Genomic DNA, 18,383 nt, shown 5'->3' with positions numbered 1-18,383 from the left:
AAAAATGTACATTACTATTAAAATGTTTTTGTGCTTTGTGACTTTCAACGTGTTTGAAAGTATCTTATGCTCAACAATGCTACATTTATTTGATCAAGAATGCAGTTAAAATAAAAATGTAAATAATTAAAAAAGGGATCCTGTGAAATATTACAATTGGGTGCGGGGTCTAATGCTATTTCATGCATTATAACTTATTTACACTGTTAAAGAGCTGGATTCTTATGCTAAACGTGGCCAAAATTTTAACAAACAAAAAAAATGAGTTGGACAAATGACTTTTTCTGTGGCATATACACTCTTTGAGGATTCAAAGTTTCAGAACGTTTTTTTCGAGTATGGCCCTGTATGACATCATAAAGTGCGGATTTGCCTGTATAGAGACAGAGCAACGCGTCATAATCTGAACGCAATAGAGACAGAGCGTGACATGCTATATTACATTGAGAACTACGCCCACTGGAGGGGAAAGTAATCAGCGACAGGACATATAATATTTAAAACTGACACGTGGATATTTTACAAAATGTTTACTGCATAAGCAGGCATACTGAGGCATACGGAGTGTCAGGATCCCAAAATGTACTCATTCTTCCCGCTGAAGCTTCACGTCTTATTCCCCGGATCCACTTTTGTGTCCTTAAATGCTCGTTTTTTGGGGGTCAACGGCTTATAAAAACTTGGTTATGTTTTTTAGCTTGTTTGCTGTACACTTGTCACATATCAGCATTTAGACATTGTTCTATTTTTTGTAATAAGTCCAAAATGACAAGGAGGCAGCCTCATGCAATACAAAGTCAATGAAGAGCGTTGGATTGTTTTTTTCTGGAGTAGCGACGGAGTTGTGCAACTGTGTTTGTTAGTTCCCAGTTATGAATCAAAACCGCAGGCAGTGAGTGAAAATGTCTGTTTTTTTTGGCAATCGGTGCGGCTCGTAAGTGCATATAATGAAAACAACACAAACGCATAGTGTACAAAGTTATCCAGGGATAAAGCTATGATATCTTTTCACTTTTCTCTAAAATATTTCTGCACTTTTATACCCATTTCCTGTTACCGTTAGCAGCCAATCAGAGCAGCCAGATTTATATCCCATTCCTGATGAATTGAACAGGTGGGATCTGGCTGAAGGCTGTCTGTAATCCGTAAAGTAGGTCAAGAGGCCTGCAGTTCTCCTGAAGGTACTCAAAAGAATACACCCTTTTAAACAGATTGTGATGAAGAGGTGTGTGATTTAGCAATAAGGATTTATAAGAGGTGAAAGTAGAACCATTTTAGCAAAATAATCCCTGCTAAGCTGTTCTAATATGCTAAAATGTGACGTTTATGTTCACATAACACCTTCACACCTGCTTCCTCTGCACATGCTGAAACACATGGTGTTTTCTATGCCCATGCTCATGGTTTTACATAAATAATCTCCCTTGATTCTCTCAAATTATGCCATTACATAAACCGTGCATTCCAAAGGGCATTTGATGAATATGCTGCTGTTCATAAACCACTAGCAACAGCAAAATGTATAAGCTGTGTGCAGACGGGCACTTTCCTGTGAATAAATAATGAAGTTTGTATTGCTTTAAACTACTTCAGAGATTCTTTAAAGCACAGTTGTTCGAGTTATAAAAGAGACGTCTAAATCAAGCTGCCTTCATGTCCAAAATATCTAAATTAGGAAATACAAAAACGACTGCTGCACAGAACCACACGAGCTGAGTGCTGTGGTAACTATAATACAACCGGAAGGCAAAACAGTACCTCTAGTATTTAAAACAGGGTAAAGATGGAGCCTTGTGGGGGACCTCTTCCTTAAGCAAATACCCATGTGTTGAATAGCCCTTTGAGAGGACTAAAATCTCACCATTTAAAAAGTTATACTTTGGGAAGAGTTCATGAAGTTTCTAAGAAACGTTTTAAACTCTGTAAATCAGGAAAGTTTAAAGTGCTATTTTGGTTTTTCGAATATTCCCTTTCATAGTGTGTAATACAGCTGTGAATGTAAACGTTTTGCGAAAGTTGTTAAGTTGAAAGTGCACGTTTAATAAAGGTAGTCTCACAAAAGAAAGAATTGACTCTGAATCGCCCAAACAAGTAATTTATATTTCAAATCCTGCTTCGTTACGATTCTATGTCACTAGAAAAAAATGTGCATAATGCAAACGGTCTTTACAGTGTGTACAATCACTGAGCTTTAGAAAGCCTCCAGAGCTGAGGTTTATTGAAATGGCTGTTTAGCTTCCGAATATGAAAGTGTTTTTTGCATGTAAGCCAGTTTCAGGAGACCTCCAAAAAAAAGTAGAAACTTTTAAAGGAAGTGTATGTAAGATTGTGGACAAAACTGCAATCACTTTCCCCTCTCCCCCTCCCCCTGACTTGAGGTTGCCAAATAGGCTGCAGGATCAAGCAGGAACGTTTGTAGCTGCAGCTGTGCTAATTAGATTTTGCACATCCTGGCAACCCGGATGCCGAAACACTACTGACTTTGTGATTGGTAGATAGGTGGAGGGCGGAGCTTCAGGCCAAAACACAACATGACAGCATCAACATCAGTTGAGGGCTGCAACAACAACTTTTAAAATGACAATATCCTGGCTGGACTACTGTTGTCAGTGATATAAGTATTTAAAAAGAACATGATTTCTTAATGTCTATTGACATATTAGGGCCAATTTATGATTAATTGAAATACATTTCTTACATACAGTTCCTTTAAAACAGAATAATAGGGGCACTTTAAACTTTATTAAAGGGATAATTAAACAAAAAAAATATAGTTGTCATAATTTACTCATGTTATGACAAACCTGTATGACTTTATTCTGAAGAACATAAAAGGTGATTTAAAAAAAAAAAAAATATCTTGGACATTATTAATAAAAGCAAATAAGCATTGTAGCTGTCAAGTTAAAATAATGACAAAAAAACACAATAAAATGATAAAGAACAGTCCATGTGACTTTTGGGATATAATTAGAAAATATCTGATAACTTTGTGCAAGGAAAATTTGGTGAATAGTTGGAAGTGTTTCGGTTTTGATCTTTTCTTCACAATGCGGCTACTATATCACTTCCGTAGACTTGAAATTATATTTTCATTGTGATACTTTCAAGCTTAAAAACAGTATGTTCTTCAAAATATCTTCTTTTAAGCTCTGCATAAGTTACAAAGTTATACAGGTTTAGGGTGAGTAAATACTTTTTTTGGTGAACAATCCCTTTAAACAGGCTGTTATAGAAGTATTTCAGAACACCAAATGACTTCAGCCCTGAGCTAAATAAATATATATTCTTTTAAACATGGTCTGCTATTGGACAATGCTCAGCAATCACTTCCAAAATGAGTTTTGTACCTTTTACGGAGGACGATACGGTAGTCAGGACTATGCAGGCTGGTGATGGACACGTAGGGCAGCTCGAATTCTTGCAGTTTTCTCACGTCTGGGGCACCGTGGGAGGTCGGAGAGGTTTGGATGAGGGAATGAGAGACCAGATGAAATGTATGAGTGCCTTCAGACTCAAGGACATTTGGAGAGTAATAACAATGACAACAAACAACGTGAGATGGGGGAGAATCCATCTGGCAAAAGCCGTAGAGGGCACAATAACATGTTGATCACTTAGTGCAAGAGAGAAGGAGGAACAGAGGAAAGGGAAGGAGGGAGGAAGGGAGAGAATAAATACTGCAGCTGTTAGAAAAGACGTTTTCTCTAGAGTTGGGAAAGAGGGAGAGGAAGCCAGGGATTGAACTGAAATGGGCACTGAGCTTTTAGGAACATTAAAAAGAGGAGTGTGAAAAGAAGAAGAGACGACAGTTAGATCTATAGCATAGTGCATGCCGTCACAACTGTTCATTCTACTCTTTGGCTTACCCTTTCAGTAGTCTGACATTAGACAGCATGTTAAGACAAGAACGGTATTATATGATGGGAATATCTTAATAAATACATATGTACTACATTATCACCATGTTTCTAATTGTTTTGTATGGTTATTGCATATTGTTGTCACTGTAAAGATCATTTATAATAATACAATTCAGATGCATTTCCATAATTTATAACAATAATAACAAAAATGACGTTTTCTGTTTTTAGCACAGACATTCTTTGGCACATATTTCTTGATCTTGGCTCCACCATCAGTCAACTTGAAAATCAGGTTCTGTTTGCAGGCATTTATTTTCCTAATTTTTTCCCCCAAATACATATTTCTGCCAAGAATGGGCAGAGTGCCAAAATCATTTTTGGGAAGGATTCTTATGGGGACTGTTTTCCATCATATCTGACAGGATTAACTTGTTTCAGGTGAGGATCTGGCAACCGAGTGGGAGGCACATAGCATGTCATTCCTCGGGGATGCGTGAGGATTCTAAGCTAAAAGTAGTCGAACAATGACAGCTCATAAAAAAAGTAGACATGGAAAGTTCCACAAACAAAACGACAACGTTACATGCAGACAAAGAGAGCGGCTGCCAGACATCTGCATGAAATCAGAGACGTGATGCCCTCCAGTTTCAAGAACTGGCCTGAGTCGGTGAAGTCTAAAGAAAAATAACAAATCCCATTCCAATAACTCTACTGCTCTCCCAGGGATTCATCTTTTGAAAAATGTTCAGTTCTGTAAAACAGTGACGGCAGTATTGGAAAGAGAAAAGTCAAGGAAAAAATAGCCTATTCTTTACAAATTCTTCCCTGCGCACTGAACCAACATGATATTGCACAAGAAATGAAAAAAATCTGGACTCAGGGAATTCATTTATTCTGTCTCTGGGGGGTGTTCATAGAAAAATGATCGATGAACTCATGGTCATTCGAAAAGGCACTTGAAGCCAGAATATTATTAAATATGATCTTGAGCAAACACAACTCCTTGCAGTGAGTGTATAATCGGTTTAATTTCAGATGGAGCAAGTGATATTTCTCTGAACAGGGCATTTTATGCCATACACAATCAATCAATACAGTGACAACCAATTTAAATACTGCTGCTGTTGCATTTACTCCTGCAAATAAAGTCTCAGCAAACATTGTTTATAACAGACTAATGAGGAAAGCACATCTATTTCTACCGGAGCAGTGTTTCATGTTGTCTTTCACCCTCTAGGCAACTATAATGCAGTATTTTGTCTCCTTTCAGAGTATGTAATGTGTTGAGCTGATAAAGGCATGTCTCAATGCTTACAGAAAAAAAAAATTGACTATTGTTTATCAGGTAACCCTAGGTTTCTGTGCAAAACTCATCATTATGCTAGGATGTTGTGGGGTGTTGACAGGGAGTTACTATGCAGTTGGTAAGTCATTCTGAGTGGTTTCAGTACGTTATTGGCCCCTATGGGAATTTGTTTGATTGTCGGCAAGTCGAAAATTAATGACTTATTGCTTAGAACACAGTTTCTCAATTGGGGGTTCTTGTGGGAACTTTATTTTATGTTCACCAAGCTCATTTAATTTTCACATTTGCATTATTTCTAACATTTTTGTAGACATATGTTTTCAGCATTTTACCAGACTTCTAACGAGAAGCTTATATAAACATGTTGTAAACTAAACACAGAATCAGGGTACATATCCCCTTTCTAACGGATTCACAAAAACGACTAAACACTGTTTTATGCTGCCAGGCCAGTAGTTGGCGATGGCACGTATGTGCACGGCACCACTGTCTTCACAAATTCACATTTGTGTATGCAGAGAGAATAACTGTATAGTTTTCAAAAATTTGAACTTTGAAACTTTGTTTTCAAAAGTTCATTTCAGGCCCCCAAAACATCGCTGTCGTGTAAATAAATGCATGGGTGTCAGAAGCAAAAAAAAAAAAAAAGCAATTTTTTTTTTTTTTAAAGTGGGTGGATACTCCTCCAGAACATTTATTTGAGTATACATCATTTATATTAAGTGCAAACAGCCCATCTTGTTTACTAGGGCCAGACAAAATTACAAATTATTTACAGTGGTAATAGTTCAGGGGTAAGACATGGCAGAAAGTTGACACAAATCGACCAGAAGTTCGAATCTGCCTTTTGCCGAACCTGCTCTAATCCCTTTTTCCATCACACATCAGATCGGAAAGGCATTTATTTTCAAAGTTCTCTGTTTACACTGAAAATGGTGTCATGTAAACATCCCCTGTATGTCATCTGACAATTAACTGACAATCGAGAACCACGAACATGTGAACGTGTCGTTATATTACTGACATATTCATGTATGGATCTAAAACAAAAAAAAAGTTTAATACTTCAATTTATAATTCAATTCCTGCAAGTATAAAAAAAATAACAATTACAATGCTTGCCTAACATCCATTACAGGCCTACAGCAGAGCTGCGTGTACCATGCCAACAACAGCTTGACCGAAGTTTCATCTACTTGACCTCAGTTTACTTTTGAGAAGAGTGGGCGGCCATCTCACAGAACACAGACCCCTCTTTTGAGCTGCCAGGGCTGCATTTAGATCCAGTCCAGAGGGAGTATGTTGACTTTTAGATACAATTTAATAACAGCCAAGCCACTTTCCAGCCAAAGCCAGCAGGCCACACCTTATGATGGCAAATTGGTATTAAGGTTTGAAAATGAAATGGGTAAAATGTTATACTCACATGTGCAGCCCCCGTCCCCCCGCTCCTGAACCAGGAAGAGGCTGAAATATCCCACCAGCTCATCAGGAAGGTCAAGCTTTGAGGCCACTGCCTGATGAGGACAAAAAGCATCATTAATCTACACAGCACTTATTATTACCCACAAGAGATGAGAGTAAACCAATTCACAAGATATGCATATGTATTCATAGCCACAGCACACAAACTTGATAAATGATGTGTGTATATGTGAATTTAGAATAGACAAGTAAACACCCTTGCTATGTTACCATGCTTTTATTGGACAAATGTATTTTTACTACTGTAGGCTTCATATTTCCTTTTATAATTCCTTATATAATATGCCATTTTTAAACATAACATTTTCTCTTTGTGTCAAATCTTTTAGAAGTGTGTTCTTTTACAGGAGTGTTGTGCGTGCAAGTGTTAAACATTACACCCAAGTGGTCCCATGATCAAGTTACTCTTCACTACATTTAAGCCATGTTTTATGCGTAACACTTGACTTTCTCACTTCCGTCAGGTGCTAAAGTGCGCTTTGGGCCATCACTGTGGTTCAGTAGCACAGCAGAAAGCAGTGTGTGCTGCATATGGGTGCAGGGTGCATTTTAATGAGAGCTCTGTGTAATGCACATGGGAAAGCTATGATCCACGAAGAGCTTCTTAAAGCCCTTAAGACTTAAGCTCTAATATACGTTATGCTGATTGGAGAGCAGGTCTAAGTGAAGGAAATACACGATGTTATTTTATTTTACAGACTAAGACTTGTACAGCATAATATTATTTGTATTCAATTGCATTGAAAAGGAACAACAAAAGGAAGTCTATATTAGAACTGTCAATCAATTTAAATAGTGATTAATCATGATTAAAATCACACAATTTTTTCCTTTAGTTAATGCATTCCATTCCCTTTTAAGAAAAGAAGAAATAATATACATCATTACTGGGTTTAGCCTGTGTTAATTAAACTCACAGTGGACTATATGCGCATACATTTACTACCAAACGTTTAGGGTCAGTAAAACATTTTTTAATGTTTTGAAAGAAGCATTCCTGTAGCTTAAACAGTACAGTACAGTTTAGTTTACAGCACTAGCAATGCCAAAGCTTATGGCTTCAATTCCCAGGGAATGCTGAACTGATAATAAAATTTGTACCTTGAATGTAATGTACAGGAAGTAGCTTTGGATGAGTCTGCCAAAATGTATAAGCGTAAATGTCTCCTATGCTCAAAGAGGCTGCATTTATTTGATCAAAATTAGAGTAAAATAGTAATATTGTGAAATATTATTACAATTTAAAATAGATGTTTTCAGAAATCATTCCAATAGGATGATTTGCCACTCAAACATTTCTTGCTGAAAACCATTTTGTGACAATCGTGAGATATATAGATTTTTTTGTGACGATTTTTATGTCAGGAGGTACAGCCACATAGTTGTGTGTGTACATACACATACACACACACACACATACACATAAACACACTGCAGTTATACCATCTGATGTTATGGAAAGTGAACTGCTTTAAAACTACTGATAAATATTCATTTGGTTAATATGAAATATTTCAAACCTAAAATGATGCCATAGTTTTTATTATTTTTTGTTATTCTTAGTATGTTCAATTGTTCGGACAGTTGTACCACCTGACATTTTGTGGGTTTACCGACTACAAAATAATATGTATTTAAATGTACTAAAAATGTATTCAAACTAAATTAGAGTTAATAGAATAAGGTGATATACGTCATGAATTTATCAAATTATTTTTAAAGGAAATAATGCACATCATGTCATTGACCCATATAACATAACATATAAATGTCTTTATCTTGATGAATGAAAGTATTAATTTCTTACCGACCAAATTTTTTGAACAGAGGTGTGTATAAAGACACTGGACAGAGGAAGATTTTGGTGATATTTTATGGTCTCGTTTGCAGAAATGCTAATCTGCAATAACTGCATAATAAAACTACTTTTGCCCCACTTTAAATTTCAAATGTTGTATTTACATTTACAATTAAAACATCTACTGTTTTAAATGCATAATTTACAGATTATTTTAAATAATTATTAATTGTGTATTTTGAAATTATTTGAAATATTTTTTATCATTAAACAATTTTTTTAAATCATTAAAACGTTACATTTTCAAAGAAATCCACAATAATATCTGGAAAACATACAGGAAACTGAACATTTTAAGTTTGTTTTGTATCATAAGACTATACCTATTGTTGGGCAATAAACAAATTGAATTTTTTTCACTTCTGTTAAATCAGAAAAGGTGTTCATGTCATGTTTCTATGTGGCCATATGAGTTCACTTATTATATCAAGACAAATTAATATGTGCATACAGGATATTCATGTTAGCTCATTATTACAATAAAAGGTGTCAGGAAAGATATTACCATCCAAAATTACATAAAGGCATTAACCTGGAAGTGATACTGGGCTTTGAGAACATGAAGCTGATATGTGCTTTGGAAACAGCATTCTCACCTCCAGAACATCTTCGGTCTGGTCAGATGTGAGGATGTTGACTTTGACCTTCTGGCCATTAGACAGGTAGATTTCTAGTTGCACCTCCTCAGTCGGGATCTGCTGGGTCTCCTGTGGCAGAGTGAAACATTGATGCTCTTTTAAAAGTCATATTATTGTTTTTTTTTACATTTTCAACTTTCATTAGTGTATAATGTTGCTGTTTGGTAGTTATGCTCTATATCAGTGTGCACTGTTTCTGAACTCCCTAAAAAGCCTTGATTGTAGTCTTTTACTTGTACGTCACAATATTCCTCAAATAATTCCCACCCAAGGCATTATACAAAAGAATAGGAACATGGCCTGGTTTTGTTGCATTAGTAGTGTGTTGTCGCCATGTCCAAGAGACATTTTTTCCACCCCAGATCAAATGACATCTATCATGACATTTCCAAAACATACTAGAAGCAACTGAGCAAATCACAACACACTGCTCCAGCTAACCGATCAGAGCACATTGTGCTTTTCGAAAGGAGGGGCTTCATAGAGACAGGAACTGACAGACATGGAAGATAGGTGCTGCAACAATGTAAAATATGTGGAAAAAGAAGGTGTTTTTTGAACATTCTAGCATGAAAACATTCTAGTAGAGCCCAAATGAAAATCAAGACTTTGTAAAAGGGCATAATAGGTCCTCTTTAAAGTGTAACTTCACCAATTTCAATCTGCTTTGTATGATTAAAATATCGTTAATATATGTAAATGGATGGTATTATTTTCTCATTCTCCATGTAACCAAGAAATTCACATGTATTAATCAGCAAAAGTCTGCTAGGTGACAGACTTCCGGCGGGCTTTTGACAACTTCTGAAAACTACAGATTATACTTCCCCATTTTTGTAAACCCACTCACAGACAGTCAGATCGACAGAGGGTAATTAACAGAACAGGTATTGTAAGGTTTATCACTTTTATAGATATCATGGATATGTTATCACTGAAAGTGTTACTGTACTATGCCTTTATCCTTCCCTCGGGTCTTGTTTAAAAAAATTGTAAAAATTGAGAATTCACTGGAGTGGTCCAAGACTTCAGGACTTTTGTCACACTTGAACCACTAACACACAAAGCAAATTGACTGGATTTGAGGAGTTTATGTGGTTGTAAGAAAAAATAAAATTACCAAAAAAGTAGTATCAAAACCTTCTCTCACAGGTCTTTAAGAATGAATGGAATGCTTCAGAATGAAAAGGTTACCAATAATGACTTTATAATGTCTACATGTGTATCTGAATGCATTCTGAAAAGATAAACTCAAGATCTGATTTTTAGGATCATTTGCTCCATAAAGAACTATAAGAGTCATGAAATGTCATGTTATATTTTTTCCCCACAATAGCTCGCAAAGACACCCAATATTGACCCATTGGGAGATATTTTGAGCCGATCTGAGCTGGTTATTGCATGTATTGGAGAGTTACTTTGAAAGAATGTGCTTAAATTAAATTATTTATTGATTAAATCTAGAAATTAAGTAAATAAAAAATATTTTTAAAAAGTCATTTTTTTTGTATAGGCACTAGGCAGCCAACTTTTATTGAAAGCTCATTTTGCTAGCAAGTACCCCTTTAAAGGTTTTGGAAAAATACTGTGCTGAACTCTAATTCAACTTCTGATGCTTCCTGTTCAGCTGATCTCAATACTGGTCATATTAATAACATCCTTTTACACAGCAGATTAATTTCCTCTGTATTTCAGCTTGCATGTCATGGGGGAATTTTCATTTCAGATTCAATGTAACACTTTGATTTCTGTGTGATTTACAGTATGGATTCAGGCTTATCACAAAATATAGGTGTTTAGATAGGACTGGTGATGCGGTAATAAGATATTAGAATTAAAACACAAATCCACACGTGTCAAAACACTACAGTGCTGACTACAGCACACCATTTCCATGGATAAAAAGTAGCGTCACTGTTCTTTCACTTTCCTATCTTTCACTTTTTGCAAATTCAAAATTTGCAAAATTTTGAATTTGCAACCCCCCCCCCCCCCTCCTGCATGTTTCATCTCCCACTGAGGCAGAGGGTCTCAAAGCAGCAGCTGATCTTTACAGAGATTGGAAAATGAAAAGGCGCAAGGCCAAGTCTAATCTCTTATTCTGTTCCTGCAGACTGCTCTCTGATGGGCAGCTCTGGGACAAACGGGATCTGACTGCAAAATTCCCAAAGAATGAATGCGACCTATGTGATTCAGGCAGCAAATGTAGTACAGGATTGTACAATAATGTAAGGAAGTGAACAGAGAAACATGAAGTGGTTCTTCATTCAACACACAAGATTATCTTAAGGAGGAAATGAGATAAATCAGACCCACCAATATTTAACTCTTTAACAGGATGACTAGGAAAATTACTCTGGGTTAGTTCACCCAGAAACTCTGTCATTCTTTACTCACCTTCATGTCATTCCAACCACAAACGACTTTTATCTTCAAACACAAGTGAAGATATTTGATTGAAATCTGGGAGCTATCTGTCAATCCACTCAACTATGACTTTTGTGCTTTAAAAAGATCATAAAGAGATTCTAAATCTAATCGAATTGAGCAGTTTAGTCCAAATTTTCGCTTGAGACATGATCACTTTATATGATGAACAGCTTGAATTTAGGCTTTTATTTACATATAAACATTCATCAAATCACACATCAGTTGTGGTAAACAGCAGCTCAATCAAGCTTGCGTGGCGTGCGAGAACCAATGAGGTTCGTTCTCATGTTTTACGCAGGGCATTTGAGCTTCCGCAACAACTAAAGAGGTTAATTTACACGATACGCAAGGCGTTTGAGTTTCAGCAAGAATGAATTAGGTTCATTCTCGCAAATCAATCAGGTTTGGTTGAACTTCTCAATGTTTACATGTAAATAAAAGCCTATATTCAATCCGTTTATTATTTAAAGTCTCTTAGTCTCTTCAGAAATTTGAAATAAACTGTGCAAATCATATGGATTAGTTTTAAGATTTTGGGTGAACTAACCCTTTAAGGTTTATGACGTGTCAAATTCTGACATATCAGAAATTAACTCTGTGGAAAGTAACTAATTTTGTGGATTAATTGGATAATCATGCAACAATTACCGATATAATAATTGTATTCATTACAGGTTCTGGATCTGTAAACTTACAATAAGCTTTCATATGTATGATTACAATACTTCAAATAGCAGCAGTTAAAATACTATATTTACAATTATCATACTTTTTCAAATAATAATTAAACACTTTCAATAAACAAAAGGAATATAAAAATTCTACCTGTTGGGCTTTTCTCAAAAAGCTGTTGAACACCTCACTGGATCCCAGAATGGGGTCCTGACGCACTGCAGGGGGAAAAGCTTGTCATTAAAGGTTTCAAGTGAATATAAAAATGTAGTTACTTATGAGGTAATTGATTTTTACTACTATACTCATATAAACTACTATAATAATATACCCAGATATCATGCTATTTGTAGAAAGGAACAGAAATGTATACAATACATAACTAATAAATATAAACAAACATTCAACTAAACATTTATACTACTGTTGTGGTCAGTAAGATTTAAAAAAAAAAAAGAAATCACTACTTTTATTTATCAAAGGATGCATTAAATTGATCAAGTAACAGCAAATGCTTTTACATAAATAATTTATTAAAAGATATCAATTTGAATTTTCAACTGTCATGTCTTATTTCAACTTTCCATTAAATCAAAGAATCCTGAAAAAAAATCCTTTGTTTTAAACAGCATTGTTTTAATCAATGTATTCAAAAACAAAACAAAAAAAAAAAAAAATATATATATATATAGTTTTTTTGTTTTTTTTTTTAAGTTCAAGGTTCAAATTTCTCTGGGAATGATTGTAGAATGCTTGTCAGAATATTTTTGTGTACCTTGAGGTAATATTTTAAAACAACTTTCTTAATCTTGTGTCCTGTCTCAATTAAACTAAAGAGTACATGTTTTAAAATTAATTCATCATAAATCATGTTAACAAACTAATCTGTTATAAAATGCAAACTTTTTCTTAAAACATGCCACCATGGCTCACTGACTGATCATAACCTTAGTGTTGCAGAAAAAAGATGCTGGAGGCAAAATGAGCAACATGAACTACAATGTTTACTTTTACTTCCAATATAACACATGAGCAAACAACCACAAGACATTTGCACACACTAACGAAATATTAACCTTCTGAACAGCTTGTGCGTTTGTGTCAGTTAATTTTCCATAACCATGTTTCTCAGTGATGTAACTGAGGGGAGCCCCAGCCAAGAGCAGCTCCAGACTGTGAGCAAATAAGCTCAACAAGGCTTAGCTTGTTCGACGGATAGTGCCAGTGCTGGAATGGATTAGAGCAAACGGCTCTTGGTGCTGCCAGCACTGCTGATTTCCTTTTGTGTGCTGAAAACCTCACCCATAACCTCTTAAATGACATGCATGGCAAACTTCTTAATGCTGTACACTATCGGTAGCTCTCTTTCATGTAGTGTGCCTGATGTTTTCAGGAATGACCGTGTAAAACATTAACAAGCTCCGTCCTCTTCAGGAAGAGCAGTAATTACAAGACATATAAAACCCCATATGAAGGATTACGGCTAAAAAACAAGTTTTCTATACTGTGTTGATGCATGTCCTATTGAAACAGGAAATTTGGGTGTCTTTTTAAATAGCCAACAGGCTTACATCACAGCAATGAACCACAGCTTGCTACTTGCAGTTGCAGGCAGTATAAGAGGGAGGGGCTCTCTCATTTACATTTATGCATTTGGCAGAAGAGGGAGGGGCTCTCTCGTTCTATCGAGCATTCGATTGGACAGAAATCTTTGTAGTGCAAGATGAGTCATCACTATTTTTACTGTCAATTTGAAATGTCTATACTGATATTAGGCTTGTTTTTTTTTCTTTGAAAGAAGTCATGCTTCTATTTAACTCTTTCTCAGCCAGCGTTTTTGATAATTTCTACAAAAGTTTCATGGCCCCTAGAATATTTTGATGTATGAGTATCAGAACATAAGAAAGAACAGAGCCTCTGCTTTGAAAGAGTCTTTCCATTGAGCAAAAAGCTGAGAAAAATCACGCTTTTGTCAAAGTGTACATCCAGATCGATTATCAAAACGTAGTCTACAGTCCTAATGCTTGCACAGTCCTATAGCTCGTCTTGGGTCAACATTTCATTCAGTAACATTAGGCAGTTTTGATTAATATGCTGTTTAATCTGATTCAGCTGTACAGCTGTCTAAACTGATCGTGTTATTTTATATAAGCATCTAACATTTGATTTTGCTTTTTTACTATAATGAAATCTAAGATTTCTGTCCCTCCATTGACAGCAATACAACTACCAATTTGATGATTTAAAAAGTTGATATAGAGACAGTTAATTTATGGAACAAACCTCACTGGTTATTGAGAAAGCTCAAACAGGCGGCGTGGTTCCTGAACGTCAAGTGAACATGCTTGAGCTTCTGTTCGATGAACGTTTATATGTGAATAAAAGACTAAATTAACTTTGTTCATCAAATAAGCAATTGTGTCTCTGCAAACATTTGGACTAAACTGCTCAATTCATATGGATTCGTTTTTTTCTATCTCTATATCAACTTTTTAAAGCATCAAAGTGGTAGTTGCGTTGCTGTCAATGGAGGGACAGAAATCTCAGATTTCATTATAATATCTTAATTTGTGTTCTGAAGATGAATGAAGGTCTTACGGGTCTGGAACGACATGAGGGTAAGTAATAAATGACAATGATCCCTTTTAATATATTAGATAGGGCTGATCGATACAATAGTTTTTATAGTAAAAGGATCTCTTACATGTCAAAAGATCAAGGAAAATTTGAATTCTGAATTAATGATTTCTCAATTATTCAAGGGTTAGCTAAAGCAAAAATGAAATGTCTGGCATTCATTACTCACCCTCATGTCAGTCCAAACCCCTAAGACCTTCGTTCATCTTCGAAACACAAATTAAGATATTTCTGAAGAAATCCGAGAGCTCTCGGACCTCGCTATAGACAGCAATGTAATTACCACTTTCAAGGCCCAGAAAGGTAGGAAAGACATTGTAAAAATAGCCCATGTGACTCCAGTGATTCATTCTCCTATGCAGTTTACGTTGTTACCGCAGTGCTTTTTTCTACTTCAGAACGCCAGTTTGCCAGCTCGCCATTGCCTGATGCTATTCATGTGAATTTTCTCTCTTTTTTTTTTTTTTTGCAAACAAAAATTATCCTCGTCACTTCGTATAATTAAGATTGAACTCCTGGAGTCACATGGACTATTTTATTGATGTCTTTTTTTTACTTCCTTTCTGTGCTTTGAAAGTGGTAATTGAATTGCTGTCTATGTGTGGTCAGAGAGCTTTCGGATTTCATCAAATCTTCATATCTTAATTAAGTGTTCTGAAGATAGACAAAGGTCTTACAGGTTTGGAACGACATGAGGGGGAGTATTTATATTATTTATAGCTTTAAAAAAGAAAATGTTATTATTGTTTCAGTTAATAAAGCTATTTTATCATTGATACAGTTGCCTGTTTTTCGTCTTTTCCAATGTGTTTTTTTCTCCATCAACGTAGAGAAGGGCACTAAAGCGGAGAAAACAAACACTTCACGTGTTCATGTGAACCCAAGAGTCTTTACTTTGATGAACTTTCAGATCATGAGTGGCGTAATGTCTGAAACTCTGAATATTGACTGAAGTCAGCAAGATTTCTGTCATGTATTATGTATGCCTCACTCCCAGCTTGAAGGTTTGTTTCAACTCCTATGTGCAGTTCTTCAAGATCATTTTCAGGTGAACTGTTATATTTCCCTTATATTTTGTGATAGGCATTTCTGTACCTCAGGTTGCAGATCTTGTTTGTAAACGGTACATTTGTTCTATACTGATCCTAATAAGGAAATTCAGTAATCCTTAAAGGCTGTTTCCATAAAAAAATACTTAATTGTAAAAGTATTTCTCTTTCTTGCCCTCTCTCTTTTTTCTTTTTACGCTTTTTCTCGATCTGTTTTCTTTCATCTCTTTCCTTTATCATTTCCAATAAGATAATTAATCTGTACAGTGCATATTACAAAGTTTTTATTGAGTTTTTAATTTTATTTCAGCAGAAAAGGGGTGTATTTATGCAGTTTTTTGTGTTTCTCACCAGCTTGCATGTACTTCTCTAGCTGTTCTCTCCTCTGGTCAACTTCAGCCGGTGTGAGAGTGAAGATCTTCTTTGGTGGAAAAGCTGGCACCACATTATTTCCATATTCTTTTTTTATCTGAAAGAACACAGAGAGGAGTTCATTTTAAATTGATAAGGTCAAATTCTGAAAACAGAACATTTGGTTATTCTAAAAGAGGACACTATGAAACTGACCACTGCCTGCCCTTGGCTGCTGTCAACTCGAGCATGCTGACTGTGGGTCTCTCAGGCACCACACTAATAAATCTGTTTACACTCCACAGCATCTACTAAAATGATGCCTGCTGTTGCTCCATCTGTGCCATTGGCAAATATAAAGTATATTAATGTTGCTATTGTTAAAGGTGGGGTAAGCTATATTTCAAAAATGCTTAAGAAAAGTGTCTCGGGCTGAGTACCAAAACAAATTTGTAGCCAACCAGCAGTAAGGGGCATGTCTGGTAATGATGAGGAGAAGACATTACTCGGTGCACTTTATTATTTAAAGGTCCTGTTCTTCGCGATTCCATCTTTCAAACTTTAGTTAGTGTGAAATGTTGCTGTTGGAGCATAAATAATACCTGTAAAATATAAAGCTCAAAGTTGCCAAGCGAGATATTTTATTTAACAGAAGTTCCCTTTCAAAGCCTACAGCGAACGGCCGGTTTGGACTACAGCAGGAAGTGCAGGGATGTAATGACATCACTAGAACCGTTTGTTGACTAACCCTCCGCCCACAAGAACACGCAAAATAGGGGGCGTGGTCTTGTTGCTCTCTCACGTGGAGAAGAGCGTGCATTCAGTGCTTGCATCTCCCCGTTATGGTAAGAGGCGGGACCTTTCCGGGCAAAGTGCGCTAAGCTGCTGTCCAATCACAACACGGGAAGCGTTGGCCCAATCAGAACTCGTTACGTGTTTCTGAAGGAGGGACTTCATAGAACAAGGAAATCATCAAGCCGTTTTTAGGACAGAGAAAACAGCGCTGTACAGATAAGTAAATTGTGTGAAAAATACTCGCCTGTCACGATCAGGCAAGAAATATCAGATACACTTTCTAGCGCTTCAGAGAACTCAACGAGGTTGCTTTATTTCTTCTTGATAGACGAGTAACATTGGTTTTGTTTTGTTTCACAGAACTAATATATGCTTGCTGTCTTTTGCTTGAATATGCTTGTTTCATTCGCTTGTTTGTCCAATTGCAATCGTATCATTGTCCACTTCAGTGATGATAAAGATCCATTCATTTCCACATCCTATAAACCACTGTCTGTTTCAAGCATCAGCTCACAGTGTGTCTGAAAAAATAAGACAAACTCCTAACATGTTTATTTACTTTGGTTCCTCTTTTAGTGATCGATATAACCCGCTAATCTAGACATAATTGTTATATACTCGTTAGTAGGACTGTCGTGCTCGTGCTATAGACTTGTTCATGAGAACGGGGTTTGTGTTTTTGGGATGTAAGGGATGACTTTTTCATTGAAAGTTCGACCTGGATTAGCAATGTAGGGGGATAGAAAATACGGTTTGTACAGTAAAAAAACCATTACGCCTATGGAATGTGTGCGTGCGTGTGTGTGTGATGGGTAGGTTTAGGGGTGGGGGGAATAGAATAAAACAGCATTGATAAACACGCTAAAAAGCGATTATGCGTCTAGATAGCATGCCAAAATGGCATACGAATTGGCGTGTCATACATACGCCATTTCATGAGATCAGTCTGGAATTTTAGCAGGCAACCGTGCCAAAATAACACATCTTACCCCCCACACGCCATTCGGCTGGCATGCAGACTAATAGTTACACACATTGCTTTCACTTATTGAGGGCATCATAGCCTCAGACGGCTGGCACAGCAAACTCTGCCAGTCGTTGCCTGGGTTACATTTTTTAAATGTTAGTTTTAAAGTATTTAGAGGTCCATTTTAAGGGTTAACTTCAAGCCTCACACCATGATAGCCTCTACGGATTGCATCATATGACCACGTATGATCTGACTAGGCCCTGTTACCTAGCAACAGTGGCTTTGAAACAACACAACATGTCCTTAATGGTGAGATCACCAAGTTC

The 18,383-nt window shown here is 36.2% G+C and overlaps 1 protein-coding gene across 2 annotated transcripts in view; it reads right to left on the bottom strand.

Annotated features, from left to right (window-relative positions):
* snx17 (sorting nexin 17) overlaps positions 1-18,383 on the bottom strand; it is a 38,734-nt gene that overhangs the window by 10,818 nt on the left and 9,533 nt on the right. For both annotated transcript variants that reach the window (XM_067417054.1, XM_067417055.1), the window contains exons 3-7: positions 16,293-16,410; positions 12,409-12,473; positions 9,112-9,222; positions 6,599-6,689; positions 3,351-3,438 (exon numbers count right to left, since the gene is read on the bottom strand). In XM_067417054.1, the coding sequence (XP_067273155.1) occupies positions 3,351-3,438; positions 6,599-6,689; positions 9,112-9,222; positions 12,409-12,473; positions 16,293-16,410 (473 nt within the window). The remainder of the gene's footprint in view (positions 1-3,350; positions 3,439-6,598; positions 6,690-9,111; positions 9,223-12,408; positions 12,474-16,292; positions 16,411-18,383) is intronic.

This window comes from Pseudorasbora parva, chromosome 15 (assembly GCF_024679245.1).
Source record: "Pseudorasbora parva isolate DD20220531a chromosome 15, ASM2467924v1, whole genome shotgun sequence".
NCBI lineage: Eukaryota > Metazoa > Chordata > Actinopteri > Cypriniformes > Gobionidae > Pseudorasbora > Pseudorasbora parva.
This window is presented reverse-complemented; position numbering and strand designations above follow the sequence as displayed.